This window comes from Acomys minous (genome assembly GCF_964271855.1).
Source record: "Acomys minous genome assembly, chromosome: 19".
Lineage (NCBI taxonomy): Eukaryota > Metazoa > Chordata > Mammalia > Rodentia > Muridae > Acomys > Acomys minous.
The window spans coordinates 16,298,965-16,316,588 of record NC_140499.1 but is presented as its reverse complement, the minus strand read 5'-3'; the positions used below and the strand labels follow the sequence as shown (position 1 = coordinate 16,316,588).

General features: G+C 36.0%; 1 protein-coding gene across 8 annotated transcripts in view; it reads right to left on the bottom strand.

The window, feature by feature from the left end:
* The window catches only part of BLTP1 (bridge-like lipid transfer protein family member 1), a 181,553-nt gene that overhangs the window by 63,736 nt on the left and 100,193 nt on the right, over positions 1-17,624 (bottom strand). For 7 of the 8 annotated variants that reach the window (XM_084768626.1, XM_084768625.1, XM_084768630.1 and 4 more), the window contains exons 46-53: positions 16,373-16,548; positions 11,513-12,219; positions 10,859-11,104; positions 8,962-9,055; positions 6,764-6,814; positions 3,982-4,188; positions 2,921-3,159; positions 19-263 (exon numbers count right to left, since the gene is read on the bottom strand). In XM_084768626.1, coding sequence (XP_084624752.1) covers positions 19-263; positions 2,921-3,159; positions 3,982-4,188; positions 6,764-6,814; positions 8,962-9,055; positions 10,859-11,104; positions 11,513-12,219; positions 16,373-16,548 — 1,965 coding nt within the window. The remainder of the gene's footprint in view (positions 1-18; positions 264-2,920; positions 3,160-3,981; positions 4,189-6,763; positions 6,815-8,961; positions 9,056-10,858; positions 11,105-11,512; positions 12,220-16,372; positions 16,549-17,624) is intronic. The other variant, XM_084768628.1, reaches the window with a different exon arrangement.

Below are 17,624 nucleotides of genomic sequence, written 5' to 3'. Positions count from 1 at the left end.
CTTTGAAAGTAAACTTACTTCTGCCACACAGCGTAGATAATTCCCCTGTAAGTAGTAGCCTTGTTTAGAAGGCAGTTCATCTATGCTCCACACTTGGTCTGAGTAACTATCATGTTCTTCCATAATGTATTTCCCAGACATGGTGACAGGTGGAAGGTTAAGACTTGCAGAAGGAGGGATAGTTGACATATCTGTGGCAGAAACTTTTGAAGTAAAACGTAATCTGTGATTTGGTAACTCAAATGTAAACCTTGTCTGTGCACCTGTGGGGAGTATAGAACATTATAGCTGTACAAGCATGTGTTATAATCACTTTTACAGCAATGTTGCATAAGAAAAACATTTTGTCATCCCACAATCTATGTTGATATACATAAAGATAATACTTAAATTTTGCATATAAGATACTCCCTACTTTTAAACAAGTACTTTTACTATAAGAATTAGTCAGCAAGTATTACTCAGCCTGCAGTATTTATGAAGCCGACTGGGTACCCAACATCGTATCAAATGCAGAGACTCTGCCCATCACAGAAGGGAAAACAGACACTGTCCTTCATTTAGAGAAATTATACTACAACAAGATAAAGCAACTCAAGCCAAAAACAAATCCCAAATTCTGAAACATTAAACACACATTCCTTTAATCTTAACAACTACTTACAGACCAAATAATACGTTACAGTTTAGTTTAATATTGTGTTAATTCTTTAAAGCCTTTTCTCTGGCAAAGAGTTGTTCAAGCAAATACTAATGTACAGTTAATTCCATTATTTTCCCAGTGCTGTTTGGCCGTCTATGTGGGTACGAGGACTGGCAGAAGCTGAATTATCATCACCTCTATTATTGCTCAGGACATAGGCAATGTATATACATACCAGGTCCCTCTCATAAGAGAAAATGCTACTCTCCAATTATCCTTCAGATGGCCACACAGGTCCTGACTATGCTGAGCTCGTACAGCTGCTACAATCAAGTATACCTTTGACTAGCTCCTGACGGCTGCAAGAGGCATACTCTGTCTCCTAGTCCCTCCCTTGTCAGCATCACTAAATAAAAACATCAAGATCAAAGCAATTCTAGGCCTCAGTTATCACTCATCTGTAATCATGAATGGGTTTGCCTTTTATCTTCATTTACAGAATTCTGGATTGTTACTTGTATGCCTACTCAACAACTGGAGGATGTTTTTGTGCACTGTGCGTACAAATGCTGACTTCTGTACCCAGAGATCTGGTTACAGTCTGGCATTGTCATTTTTATGAAGCATCTCCTGACTCAATAATCTGAAAACATTTTTCTCCATCACCTACTGACTGGTCAAGTAAAAAGCTGAATAATCAATAGCTGGCCAGGAGAGGTTATCCTTATGTGAGATTCTGATCCCAGGGAAGAGGTCTCAGATGGGGATCAGAGGAGAGTGGAGTACCAAAAGGAGGGGAGCAGTCAGGGAGAGAGTAAGATGACAGGTAACAGGCCACCTGACAGGAAGTAGGCCAAGCTATTGTTAGAATAGCGGGTCATCTACCCAGCTACAGTGCCCCAAATTTTTAATAAATAAAATAGATCTCCGTGTCCTTATTTGGGAGCTAGGCTGGACATAGAAAAAAAAAACTGTGTGTTTTACAAGTACCCACTGTGTTTTTGGATATTTCTATTTTTTCAGCTTGAAACTGTCTATGTGGCTTGCTTTTTTCCTTGGCCTATGTATTTCAGAAGGCATGAATACCTGAGCAAATTAGTCAATGTATTGATAGAACTGGTCTGATATCTGAAAGTCCATTTTTCTCACTTGGCCAAATCCTAAAGCTCACCTTAGATTGTTTCTATTTCTGGGTAAAATAAAGGTTGAGATATTCAGAAAACTCTACTAAAAAGCAAACTTTGAAATATAAAAAGTAATAATACACAAATCCGTAATGTAACTTATCTTTGTTTGAGTAGGTTTGTAAGTGCTTTAAAAGTTAATGTAATTTATCATGTTAAAACAAAACAAAAAAAAAAGGGGGGGGGAAAGACCTTTATATCTCAACTAGTATAGAAGAAAGTATCTGTATATAGTTCACAAATTATTCTTTATATAAATTTCATAGCACAGTAGGAAAAAAATCCCTTTTGTTAACACAACAAAACAAACCTATATAAAACCTACAGCAGACAATCATAATTGATTTTTTAATATTTAAATAAAAAAATTAGGATCTGGAAAGATGGCTCAGTGCTTAAGAGCACTAGATATTCTTCTAGAGGCTCTGTGTTCAATTCCCAGCACCCACATGGCAGCTCACAACTTTCTGTAACTCCTGTTCCAGGGGATTGACACCCTCAAACAAACATACATGTAATCAAAATACCTATGTACATAAAACAAAAATAAATTATTTTAAAATTTTTAATAATTAAAATCATTAGTAAAATATTGACTATTATACCTTAAAAACTGGACTTAAGACAAGGCAAAAACAATAAAGATTAATCATCTCATAAATGGGGAAAATAGGGTGTTGGGACGGTGGTTTAGAGGTGCCTGGCAGAAGTTGGGGATGAGGGGAGGGGATATGAACAAAATGCAATGTATACATGAATGAAGTTATAAAAGGCTAGATGAATAACATTTAGAATAAAATCATGATTGAAATTTAAGTGATATAATAATTTAATTTTTTTGTTTTTTGCTTTTTAAGAGGGTCCCATTATGTGGTGGCTGGTCTGGAACTCACTACATAGACCAGGCTTGTCTCAAGCTCACAGAGATCCCCTGTCTCTGCTTCTCCCATGCTGAGATTAAGGGTGTACCACTACGCCTGGCTATTTATATTTTTTAATATCATATTTTAAAGAACGTTACCTGTTCATCAAAGTGTTACTTTCTTTTCAAAATGATAAGTTTTACATGGTTGGACTTAAAACTCCACGCTACCTGTCATTCCGTGGCTTCTCATTCTCCCCATCTTGTACTCTGCCTTCAGGGACGGTAAAAGTGCTGCTCCAATGGCTATGCCATCCAACATGGCGCTGAATTTGAGAACAATAGGCTTCTTCTCTAAGCCTTCTGGGAGTTGAGGAAATTCATTTGTTTCAATTGGAGTTTGATTAACACTTGTTGGAGTTTTTTCAGAAGGCAGCGGGGTTGCAATATCTTCTTTCATAGGCTGTGGGCTATAAACCAAAACATACCCCCCAACCCCAAAAACCTATTAGCAACTACTACTTTATTGGTAAAATTACTAGATTTATCTGTGGAAAACAGCTAGCAAATAATGATGATCTAAAAAACACCAGAGTAACAACCTGGGCCATAATTTATTAATATGAGTTATTAAAGACCTGGGCAAAACAATTATTGGGGGAGAGCCATTGGTTTCTGAGACTATCAAAAAACACTATTTCATCACTTTATAGGATGGAGAAAATTAAGTATATGTGTGCACATGCACACAAGTCAGAAAAGCAGAGGCTATGAATAGTGGCAGCACGCATAGGGAATAAAGATCACTATGAGCAGGTCTGATTTACTGCCCTTAAAATGCTACGTGGAGCAGAGTCTGTCTTCAATAACATACAGTAATTTCACAATAAAGGAATATGCAAAACCATGTATGCTATAAATGACCACTGATTTTTAAACTCAATTTTGAATTTTTTAAACTCAAACAAGGACTGACAATTCTAGAATTCATTAATTTGCTTTTTTATTGGAATTTCTTATGATGCTAATAAATCTCTAGGATCTTTCTTAAACTTTATGCTTATGCTCCATATTTAGTATGGGACAATGCCATGGCCATCGTGATATAACAGTTTTATAATGTGCACCATAATTCTCCTCTGATGTCGTCTGAATACTCTCCAGCCCCATTACCGTGGTTGTCAATGTTTATAGCAACTGCTCATTTTTCTACAACCCTTTTGCTATCACAGCAAATATAAAAGGTATATGTTATTGCATAGTCACAGAGTATTGCATAGAAAATGACTCACGCTGTGGAAGGTTGTCTAATAAGGTCTGAGATTTGTTTGGAGAGTTGGTGAGAACTTCGCACCATCATGCTGTGTAAGGTGGCAGGGTGCTGGGGAATGTTGATGCTGATAGCTCCTACTTTGAACACTGCAGCGTTATTTGTCTTCAGCCCTCTCTGGGCACTGTAGAGGGCTTGGGACTTGGCAATACTGCATTTCACCACAGTTCTAGCAACAGAGGAGGAAGACTATTAAAATGGCCAAATAAAATTTTTGGGAAAATACCAAGAACATAAAATACTTTTACTCATTGTGTTAGACTGAGATCATTCATGTGTCAAAACATAGTCTGAAAAGTTATTTTAAAAGATATTAAGGTATACTCCTTTATACTATACTGAAAAGTCTATTATTCCTTTAGAATAGACTAACATGTAAGTAAAAGCACAAAGATTAGTACATCATTATGTACACACACACAGAGAGAAAAATTCCACTTTGATTTTTTTCTCACTCAGAACCTCTTTTTTCCATTTTACTTTTGGGATTTAGAGAGAGCAGAGGGGTGGGGGAGAGAGAGACACTGAATACAAGAAGAAAAAAATACACTTACTATACTTCTAAAATACAATCAAAGAAAAAATTATCGTAACAACCACTACTCTGTTAAAAGAAATTGAAGGCAGGGGTCTGCTTTAAATAGGCCTGCTGCTTGAGCTCAGGAAAATGAATTGGGAATAGGCCCCGGTGTGCTGAGGCATGAAGGTGGGTGAGACTAAACTTACAGTAGATCTGGCAGAACGCTGTAAACTACACTATCTGTACATCTTCAGCCAGTCTTTACGGACATCTGTCATGAACTTTTCATACATATGCTGGGCATATCAAGCATGCTACAAGCTTTTCATCATCTTTTAGAGAAACTTTAACTGTGTCTTTCTTGAATAAAACTCGAGAAATATGTGTTACGTGGCTTAAACTAAGGAGTAACTCTCTTCAATAAGAATAAAACTGGAAATAGACAACTCACATTAACAACCTGTAAGCTAACCAACAGCCCAGGTCTCTCCACTTCCTTCAGGGCTGACAAGAACACCCCCTGTGAGTTCTGGTTTGATCTGACCAGGGCAGGACCACCATGCTGCTTAACCTTCTGGGATGCCTTTCTTGCACTGTACAGCTTCCTGACACTTACGAAAAGCAGCAGCTTTGCTCAATGTGCACTGAACTTTAATTAGGTCTTTACCACACAGCAGAAGTATAAGTTAAAAAAAAAAAAACCAATATATCTGCCTTTTCATATCTGCCTTTTAACTTGTAGCAGCCTGATTAAATATCACCTGGATTTCATAAGAAAACATGCCAAACTTAATTCTCAATTTAACCCAAAATTCAGAATGGAAAGCTAGTAGGTGTCCTTGTGATTGCCCACTCATGTATTCAGTGGAAATGTTGAGGTTAAGAGCTGTCCTGCTCCAGTAGAAGGTCTTATTTACATTGTACTCTTGTCAGTCTTACACCAACTAGGAGCTCTAGCTCACCCTCCACTCCCAACCCCCACCCACGGCCTTGCAGCCTTGACCCGGCTGAGGAAGTCAGGCAGGAAAGACTGACTTACATAACTTTGCCTGTGCTGACTATCTCAGATCACTCTGCTTGAAACTGTCTATAGTAGAAATGTGGATTGTGTAGAATGTCTATATCCTATCTAGTCAATGATGAAAGACAGAATTTCTTTCCCACTTGGCAACTGTACTACACATGATCTTCTCTCTCAGCAGAAAACCTGAGAATGGGCTCACAATAAGACCCCCTTTTGCTTTTCCATTGCTGCCTTCCTGGGGCCTTTCTAGTGCATAATATCCAAGCCTATAAATAACTTCCTGAAAGATGTGATTGACCTTTGGCCACTAAAAGCATTTTCTCTAAAGTTAACAGTGATATTTTGTTAAACATCCTGAGAAAGTGAGTAAGACGAAAATTTCTAAGTACTGCCCAAGTGGAATTAAATGTAGGTTTTTCTGTTCATAAAAAGACACTAATGTTATACATGTTATTTTCCAGAAATAAAACTAAATTTTTATTACTTCTAGTTGGCCAATTAAGTGACATAGAATATAATCCAACAAATGACTTTGAACTGTTGATGTTTTATCTATGGCTTGTTATTAATAATGAAACAGATTTCATAAAATATGATAATCTTACCAGCAGAAAGCATAATAAATAGATCACCTACCTATTCAACATATTCAAATTTTACAAAAAAAAATGTTCAAAGGCAAAACCAATGCTTTGTAAAATGTTAATGTGACACGGTGACAGACTCACGTGGTGAAGATTTATACATAACCATCAAGTACAGCTAACTGCAAAAATAAACAATGCTTTAAATTAAAATATTCAAAATTTAATGTACATATAGTAAAAGCCATAGATAAAACTTGATAATCAGAATTAAGATCTTCCCATTAAAAGCAAAAATATAAAGGTGAAACATGCAGATGCTTTGTTAGTTTTTAAAAATTACTTTGTAATTAACAAAAACTCACCAAGTGAAAAATTTTGGTTTCTAATTATGGTATCAAATAATAGCATGTCCACGGAAGCACAAGAAAACAAAGTCTGTCTTACCTAAGAGACAGCCCTCACTTAGGCTTGATTGACTATTAACATCTTGTAATATACAGGTGTCTATGGTAAAGCTTTGAGATGGTAGCTAACTATACACATCCCACGAAGATGATATAAACACTATATAACACAATATTAATCACAAGCCATGAAAAGGAATATGACATACAGAAACTCTTGTTTGGCTGTACTTGTAGGAGATGTAGGAAAATCCTCCAATCTACAGATGCAGATTCAAGAGAAAGCAGGAAAACAAAAAGGAAGCAAAATCAGCATTCATATGTAAGTTACAACAGGACTGCACATCAGGAAGCTTTGCTAATGTCCAGCTCTTAAGATTTCCCTTCAAATCACTTTTGAAGCTACGGTTTCCCATTCTGTTCTTTTAATTGCAGTTAAAAATTAAATCCTAAAGAATAATTCCAAAAAGTGTTCGCAAAAAGTCTTAAGACTAAGAGTTTGGCAGTAACAGAAGAGTAACTTTTACATTTCAAGTAAAACTGATAAAGGGGAAAGTAAGTATCCCCTCCACATTTCATAGTAACCGTGAAGCGGAGAGACTGAAGGCGCTCGCTAAGAGGTGATGGACAGGGAGAGCACGGCTGCCTTCTGTGGCAAGCTGCTGCAGGTGAAGGAGAAAGAGGCAAGGTGGCTTTGGGCTCTTCTGACTGGACCACTTTAAACACTTTGTGCTAATACATTGATCTTTGTAAATCTCACTTCTTTTTATTTGATAAAGTGGAGCTAATCACCCCAGCTCACAGAATCGCAAGAGGACTCAGAAAACAAACTGATATTCAGTTCCTGGCCTACAAGAGGGGATTCACAATACCAGTATTACCGCATCCTGCTGCTCTTCCACAATGGATGGGCAATGGCCTGTTTTGTTTAAGCATGAGAATTTGCTGTTCTTGCTCTTGGCCTGTGTGTTTGTGTGTTTGTTTTTAAGGTGGCTTACTGAATGGCCCTGGGAAGCTCCTATGATATAAGCTATCAATGCTTCTAGGTAGCAGCTCTAAGCTTCCTGAGCAGTTAAGCCTGAGATCTTCTCTATACCCGGCTCTGCCCTGTTTATCAATGTCTACTTGAAATGCTGCCCAAGACAGGCTTTTCATTATCCAGATTTCTAAAATATTGTGACTACAACTATAACATATACTTTTTCTTAGTTTTATCTTAATTTTATAGTAGGAGCCAAATCTTCTCTATCTAGTAGTTCTCTAGGCTCAGACTGTGCTGTAGGGCAACATTAGTATAACACTAATTATACTATCAAAGAAGAGCAAATGCTCAAAATATAACCTTAACTATAAAACATTTTTAGTTACAACACAAAACTGATCCCCTGAAAAACAATTATAAATTAAGGCAAATATTACCAAAGATATAAACAACGTCATGTATACATGTATTCTTCTTATATAAGTGGTCTGCATACCAGGAGTAAATGTTATCAACATCAGAATAATTCTAATCAGAACAGACCCAAGAACAGAACTTATAAGAAAAAAGTAAGAACAAACAGTTAAAATACAGTGTATGGGAGTTAATGTATTTTTGTTGTTGTTGTTGTTGTTGATGTTTCTTTGTTTAGACGGGTTTTCTCTTTGTAATCCAGGGTAGGCTGGGATGCAATGCATCGCCAAAGCTGGCCTCTAGTTTTTGACAAATGTCCTGCCTCAATCTTCCAAGTACTGGAATTACAGGTGAGCTACCACACCTGGCTTGAGATGCTCCTTTTTTGTTTTGTTTTGTAGGCAAGGTTTCTCTGTGTGGCCCTGGCTGTCCTGGACTCGTTTTGTAGACCAGGCTGGCCTTAAACTCAGAGATCCGCCTGCCTCTGCCTCCCAAGTGCTAGGATTAAAGGTGTGCGCCACCATGCCCAGAGTCTTGATATGCTCTTTATAAAAAGGTTTAATTTATACTGCAACAAATTAAAAGGATTTACTCTTAAGTTTGTTACATGCAAAATGACAAGTCTGATGTCTAGGTCAATGAATATAAATAATGACTACTTAATATAAAATTAAGAGTTTTTAATTTTTATAATTCAAATTAGCTACTTAAGTGACAAGAAAATTTACAGCCTACATGCTAAATAGAAATTTGTACTGTGATCATTTTTCTTATAAGACAATCTCACAAAGCACGGGAAACTGGACTTTCTTTTTTTAATGGGGGAATGAATTTAGGGTAGGAAGGGTAGCAAAAATCAATTATTTTTCCCCCCAAAATATTTTACTAGTAATATTTTTAAAAACTGTATCTGGAAACACTGTAGAAACCGTAGAATTCATCAAGTATGAGTTCATTCAAGGAATTCCAAGCTTTTATAGTTGTGACAAAGAAGTAAAAGACAACACTTACTGGATATTTGGCGTGATCCCTTCTAGTAGGACAACATTAACCCCTCCAATGTGAGCAGTAGCACATGTCTCCGTCATCTTTTGATGTAAAACATCTTAAATATGAGGAAAAAAAGTAATTTAAATTCTGAAAATAAGACAACTGTATATTAAAACTACTTTATTCACAATATATTTGGTGACAAACAATAATGCAAATTCTAACAAAATGTGCTTTAACGTTGTCAAACTACCTTAAAAAACTTCCTCAGTTTCATTTTTGCATCCATTTATGAATATAGAGTATATATGAAAAGTAGAACTATGCAAAAATGCACTTTATCATGCCTATATGCATTAAGTAATCTACTGGTTATCAAATGGTCTACATCACGCATATACTTTGAAAAAAAAAAGGAAGCCAAATAAACTATTATTTATTACTTTAAAAAAACTAAATAAATGTGTCATTTTGTTTGCTTTTCTCTTTTAGTCTTTTTTCATACAAATAAATCCTATGATGCCACTTGTAATGGGTAAATCTTAAACTGTCTTGGTGCTATAAAATTAACCACTAGCTCTTTAACATCAGTCTTTTTCACAGAATTATGTCTTTCTGTCTTCCTAAGTTTATAGGACTAGAACTGCCAAGGCAAAGAATAAATATAGTTTAAAGATTATTGATAAAACCTATTAAACTTTGGGAATGTTGAATCAATTGATTTCATAGTGAATGTCCATTTGCCAGACATTTTTAATATTTACTAAAGCAACAGAAGAAAGAAATGGTTAACTTAAAAACCACTAAAGTAAAAAAAATTTTACTTCAATGTAACAATCTTATGCCTTGTGTTTTAAAATTAATGTGTTTGCATTTCTCTTAGCAATTTAAAATCTTTTACTTCTTCACATAATTATCTTTAATCTCACATAAGTCTTCATGTAAAATCTGGGTTTATCTTTTGTTTCATACCTTAACTATGAAACAAAACAGCTACATAAGGGTATTTAATGCAAAATTTACACTTTATATATTAGATAATCATAAAATTAACAAAAACCGATGATCATTCATAATTTTATTTTCTTGTACAACAACCAAAAATAAACAAAACAAAACAAAAAACCACCACTGATATGAAAGGGAATCCTCAAAGTTAATTACACACTGTTTCATCCACTGACTTTAACATTTAATGTTATTTTTAATTTCTGAAAATGGGTTATATTTTATAAGCCATTATATCTGACAGTATTTTCTTTCTGTTTTGTTTGTTTGTTTGTTTTGTTTTGTTTTTGTTTTTAGAGACAGGGTTTCTCTGTGTAGCTCTGGCTGTCCTGGATTGGCTTTGTAGACCAGGCTGGCTTTGAACTCACAGAAACCCACCTGCCTCTGCCTCTCTGAGTGCTAGGTTATTATTTTGTTTGTGATAAAGCTATGGAGTATATTTAAACAGATGCTCTCCCAGGTTTAACGAAGTACCATACTTTGTGTGATCATTTTAGAAATAAATGGCACAGCTCCATTAGTCTAGGGAAAGTTTATATTCAGTAATAGAATTTTATAAGGTTCTTAAATTTTATAAAGATACTAAAATGAGTATTAATTATAAATTTCTATGGTGGTAATAAAGAAAAGCAATTATTTTTACAAATGTCACTTTTTTCTTGAGTTCTCAAATATCAGAAATATGTTACTAGTTAACATTCAAAGACAAGTTAATGAATAGGCACCACTAGTCACCATCAGACATTAATTAGCCCAAACCCAAGTACTTCTGTTAGATATCAAAGCTCCCTCTAATTCACTGAGCTTGACTAACTTGCAAAATTTTGGCAAGTCTCTGGGAAGTTCAACAACATGGTGGCATTCATTTCTTTCAGGAAAGCAACATTACAGTGTTGGAAAAGCATCATACCTTTCATTTTTTCCTTAAGGGTGAAACTGCCATGGATCCTCTTCAGCTCGGATTCCATTGTCAGCCCACCAATATCCGCCTCTAGGTGTGTTCGGTTCACCATGCCAATCCCAAACACAATTAAAGTAACATGCTGGGGTTCAGAGGTCACCAGACTGCGTTTCCTCTGTGTTTTAGTCACACTGTTGCTGTCTTGTTCGTTCTCGAACACAACTCTACATGTTGGCTCTGTAGGACTCCGAATACCTTTTTAGTGAATGTTAATACATGGTTTGAGATTTGAAAACCACCACATAAAGAACATTCTAAATACTGTACTAGCTTTCTTGGTTTCAAATGCCAAACTGACTTTGCCCTTCTCTAAATGATTCAACTATATTTTTCAACATCTTTCCTAGACCTTACAGAAGTAAATGATTTATCTAGATATTTGAAATTAAGTCTATCTGAATCCTTTAAAAGTAGTCTGTGTCAGGGTCAGGGAAGACAGGAAGTATGCGGACAAAATATCTAAGTGTCAGCACCATTTTCTCTCCTTGGGGACTACCAATTCCTCTGCCTTTAATAATTTATACCATTAACATAGTGAACAACCTACTGTCTTCTTTGGTATTCCTAAGCAGACATTTTAAATACTAGAGATCAGCTTTTTACCTGCTGGTCCAAAAGCTTCTGAAGATTTTTCCAATATTCCTGTCGGATCAGAGATAAGCGAATAGAAGTTAAGCAGCTTGTACATGTTCTGCCAGCACTCAGCTGACGGCTCACTCTGCTCTGACACTGTGATGGAATCCGAGTCGTCCATATGAATGGTCATGTGGTCCACCACATCTTTTGAACCTTTCCTAGATACTTTTGAAGTTCTTCTTTCAGACCTTCCTAGTGAGTTTTTGTTTCTCGATTCTTTTTTGTTGTTCTCATTATTGGTCCGTTTGTTCTTGGCATTATTTACTCTGTTGCCACCATTGAGACTTCCTCTAGAACTGCGACTGAAGTCAGATGAACGGAAATCTCGATGTTTTCTAGTTTTGAAGGTAGGTGTAGGGGAAGCTGATCCGGCTGTGTATCTACTAAGTTTAATGTCTGTCTGAGTTGCTTTGATGTCATCTATCATCGTACTGAACTGATGGATAAGACGGACCAAAGCCATATCCACATGCTGACTTATTGACTGACAGGAAATAGTGAAGTTGCAATGGAAAGTGTTGTAATAACGCTTGTTGAGATCATGAAAGGAGAGTGCACTGGTGGGGTTCTGAGGAGTGCACACTGACTTTTCCATCACAACAGCACTGATGCTGAAGGTCTCCAACATTAGTGCTGGCTTGAACTCCAGTGGGGGAAGATTCACATGGCCTTGCCTAAAGTGCCCCAAAATCAAGGAAAAGCTGTTAATTCCCTCTGTGAAGAATGACATAGCATATTCTTATGTACTTATAAATATAATAACTTCCAAACTGCAATGTACCATTAAGCAAGAGACTCAATACATTACATGTTTGCACTAGTCTAGGCTTTTCATGAGCTAGCAAATAGCCTTTAGTTTTTCTTGTTAATTTTACTCTAAAATTGACTAACAAGTCAAAATCAATTGTCTTCTATTAAAAAAAAATGGTTTCAATGAAATAATGAAACAGTTTTTTTTTCTTGCTACCCAACAGCACACCCAACAGTATGGAAATTTACAGTTAACCACAGATCAATTAGAAACAACCTGTTATACTAAACAATGAATTGAATTTTTGAACTTAGTATAATTTTGTTATTAGAAAGAAAATCCTCACAGCTTAGTTTGGTAAGTTGCAAGGGCAAAGAAAACCACTGGAAACAAAACCACACTAAAAATACCTAGAATCTTACACAAAAAAATTATTGTTAAAACCCTCCCACTTATCTAGAATTACAGCAATTTTAAACATTTTATTTTTAAAAGCCTCTTCTATCAACAATAATAATAATTTTCAAGTAAAGCAGCACTTCCTTTCTTTTTCTATGTACAGTGTGAATACACTGCCACTAAGGGCAAATGAAACAGAGGTCATATTTCTATTTTTAAAAATCAGAAATGGGCCAGGCAGTAATGGTGTAGGCCTTTAATCTCAACACCTGGGAGGAAGAGGCAAGTGGATCTCTGTGAGTTCAAGGCCAGCCTGGTCTACAGAGTGAGTTCCAGGACAGCCAGAGCTACACAGAGAAACTCTGACTTGGGAAAAAAAAATCAGAAACTACTTTGATATTCTCAATTATGAATTTACAACTAGAGTATGGAATTCCCTACTGAATAATGGCACTTATTATTTAATAAAAAATATGTCACATTATAGTGTAATATTTACATGTGCAGATGCTCACAAGGAGCTATCAATGTTTTACATGTGGTTGCTGAAGGAAACATTGGACACTAAGAACAAACAGAAAACTGAAAAGTTGTAAGAATAATCCAAAACTGAGGGGATAATTAAGAAACATCTGAGAACAAACAAACAAAGAAACCTCCCCAAACCGGAAATATATAAGAATGGCCAAAAAGAAGAAAAAAAATATGAGGACAGCCAAGAAATGGATAAAAGAACTCCAGGAATATGTTGAAGCTGTCACTTAGTGCAAAAGCAGCCAGGTGAGTTAAGGACTGGCATGGACTCTATGAAGCCAAAGCTACAGTTACAACTTTAAAATAGTTATTATGTTCCTACATCCATCCATGTATATATTTATTTTTATTCATATTTATGTATAATATTTTGACAAACATTTTCATGCTCTCAATTTTTTTTCCTACGAATTTTTACAAACACTCTGCAAATTAATCAGTCAACTACATCTAAGAGATACAGCATCTGGTCCTATGCTAAATGGTTTTATTAACTGCCAAGGCTTTGAAGTCAAAGTGTTACGAATGTTTATACAAGAAATTGCAATTTAAAATAATGTAAAATAACTAGAAGAAGAAATGGTGTGTTACAAAACAAAGCAGATGGGACTAAAACTAATGGCTGAGAAGTGTATAATGTAGCGAGACTGGAAGCAACCTAGAGCGCAGGGTAAAACTGCAAAGCCCCGAGCAGGCTGGCTGCGCGCTGGCTGTAAGAATGTAGAGCGCTCGCTGCGTGTTGCTAGAAGCGGCAGAAAGAGGAATGTTCAGTCTGGCTGAGAACCACAGAAAGGAGAGCGTGCCTAGGTGGGCGGGACCTGGTACATATACCACACTGTATGGCATTTAGAGACCAGTAAAAAGTTAACTGTTATCTAATTATACTTATGTGCATATGTACAAAATCTGATTTTTCTACAGGTAACTTTTTTATATTTTTATATATTATATATAGTGACTGTATAATGCAATTGTATGTACTTATTTAGAAGAAAGATATAATGTATTTGTATATGTGTTTCTATACACACACACACACGTGCCAAAATTTCAGGGTCTCAATTTTTTTCCACTAATTTTTACAAACACTTCTCAAGGACTCCCTGTGTTTAACAGAAAACAGAAAACTATTCCTGTATATTGGGGTTGACCTGGGGCTACAACGTATTCAAATATTAATTACTTGTCCCTCAAGATCGATCCTTTCTGTCCTATGAGCAAATTCTCACGAATCCAAAATGACATTGTGTGAGCCTTGCCTCCAAGATTATCCCCGATTGGCTAATAAAGTTGCCTACAGCCTGGGCTGAGGAGAAGAGAGAGAGGTGGAGCTAAAGTTCCTGGGCTTTGGGGTTGCAGAAGGACCACAAACAGGAGAGAGGAAGGAAGAAAAAAGGAGCAGGTTGCCATGGGTTAGTGTAACCAGGAGCATATGACTAAGAGCAACTTGCTCTGAGGACTGGCCTGATGGAGCAGAAGCAGCCAAGTGGAGCATGTGTAAGTATTTACGGGGAATTTTGCTGTGGAGTACATGATAGCTTTAGAGGGTTAATATCTGCCTAACCCTGAAGTTTTGTAACAGGTCTGAGTATTTTATTTATAAAATAGTGGGTTAAAGAATAACAGCTGTCTTATTAATAACTATCATTAATTAAAACTAATAGAATAATTCCTTCTATATACACCCTAACAATTACATGAATCAATATTAAATATTACTAATTCCACTACATCTATGTCCCTGTATTGTTACAAAATCTTCAGATATTCTGACCTTAAATAAAATTAAATTTTGATCTCAAACATCATGTATTCTATCATGATTCCAGAGAATTTTAGAAAAATGAATTTTATTAAATTATTTATAAAAATTAACTTGATTGAATTATTTAAAAATTGAAATACGGGCCATTAAAGATAGTTTAATGCATAAAGATACCTGCCACTAAGTCTGATGATGTCAGTTCAATCCCTGGCACACATATGGAGGAAAGAACTGTCAAAGGTTGCCCTCTAAGCTCCATAGGAATGCTGCCCCATTCCTGCACACATGCATGTACAAGCACACACAAGAAATAAATATAATTACATTTTTAAAAATTTGAACAGAATATTCAAATTAAAAATATAAAGTTTAAATTGGATATAAGTGACATTTTAGTCTTAAGCCTTGTAAAACTATAAAGAAAACTAGGAATGCTGTAAAAATATTATCAGAAATGTCACTTGTGGCCATATTTCAGGATTCCTTTCCATGTCAACAAGACACCCAAAGTAAAAATCCCACTTTTCAAAAGAAGAGTCAAACCTACTGGTAGCTATGCAAAGAAATGAAAGAACTACCCACGAGAATATCTTTATTCTTCATATGCTACATTTGTCTTCTTGTATATTTGTTTCTGGTAGCTATGCTGTCAGTATGACTTTTACTCTATTTCTGGGTATAAAATATTGTCTGAGGGGCTGGAGAGGTGGCTCAGTAACTAAGGGTGCTGGCTATGCAATCATGAAGACTGGTGTCCAGAACTCAGCACTCACGTAATAAGCCAAGTATCCTAGGGACACCTGTAACATCAGCTCTAAGAGCTGGGGAGTGAGGAGGATTCTAGGGTTTGTTAGCTACCAGCCTAGCCAAGACAATATTAGGTTCAGGTCAGAGAGAGACTTTGTCTCAAATAATAGATAGAAAATGTTAGAGAACTCTTGACACCCTATTCTGACCCCTGTGCATGTGTACACCCTACTCCTATACATACAAGTGTGCATACAATCACACAGACGTATATATGCATGTACACATACACACACACACACACACACACACACACACACACACACACACACACTATGTTAAAAGTCAACTTAAAAGGTAAATTAGGAATAAATTGCAGGTACAAAGATTAAAACCATAAAAACTCCCCAATAGAAAGAAGCATATGAATACTGAGTGCACTTACCACAGACACACTTGAAAGTAGTACCTCATGCAAAGTCTGTAAGATAGGCCTAAACACTCACTGCTTAATCCATTAATAAAACCAGTAACTTATTCATAACAAATATGATTATTAAGTAGAAATTATGATTTCATTGTTACTAAAATTATAATTCTTGAATAAAATTTTATACAATATGAAAAATACCTTCTTGCTCTTTTGCCTTTCCTGTCTTTAGCTGTGTCTGAATCTACAATATCTGCTCTGAGGCAGTCTAAAGTTCCTGAAAATGAAAGGTGTTCTCCAAAGTACATCCGGTAACAAAGAGGCATTGTGTCCTGTGACTGGATCCCAGTATGACTCAGAAGAGGTTTAAAAACAACCTGGAAGACACCAAACAACAATATTAAGATAATTTATTGTTCCTTGATTACTTCAGTTATTATTCTAGCATATAGTATTTATTACCACAAAATGAAACAAAAGCAAATGACATCATAATTGTTTTGGAAAAAAAAAAAAAGATCACACCATAACTTCCCCAAGGGTAAAAGAATTTAAGTTGTATTCATTCATGCTTTTTAAAAAGTCTGTGGATACCCAGTGAGTTTCTATAAAACAAAACAAAACAAAACTGACACCAGACTCGGCCACCCACGCCTATCATCACAGCTAACAGAGAGCTAGTCAAAAGGAAAGATTTCAAAGCCTACCTGCCCTAGAGAGTAAGTTCAAGGCCAGCCTTGGCAACTTAGTTAGACATCATCTCAAAGTAACTTTTACAAAGGGGATGGAGCCGTAGCTTGGTAATAGACATGTCCAAGCATGAGAGAGGCTATGAGTTCAATCTCCAGCAATGGAATCAAAAACAAAACAAAACGACCGAAAACTAATATATAAGGTTCACTAACAGTTTATCAACTTGTCATAATATAAAAACATTTTAAATGTTGTATTATGAACACTTATCCCATTTTAAATGATAATCACTAGGCTATATCAGTCATTTAACATGTTTTCACTAATAAGTGATTTTATATTTTAAAGAATCCTTCTCTAAATGCTTATAGAAGAGCATTACTCTGGTTAAATCTCCAGCTAACTGAAGTTCACAGGAGCAAATCACAGACACTGTGATACTCAACTATTGGCCCTCTGGTGTCGGCTCCCTTTTCCTTCTCCATATCCTACATCTAAATGCTACCCAGTAGCTCCTCACCTCCTTCTAATGTACACCGAACCCCACACACGAATACTAGAAGACTTCAACACCCCACTCTAAGCAGTGGACAGGTCATCTGGACAGGAACTAAACAGAAATAATGGGACTCAAATGGACCTAACATATCTACTGAATGTTTCACCCAAATACAAAAGAATATGCCTTCTCAGCATCTCATGGGACCTTCTCCAAAATGGACCATATACTTAGTCACAAAGCAAGTCTCACAGACCCAAG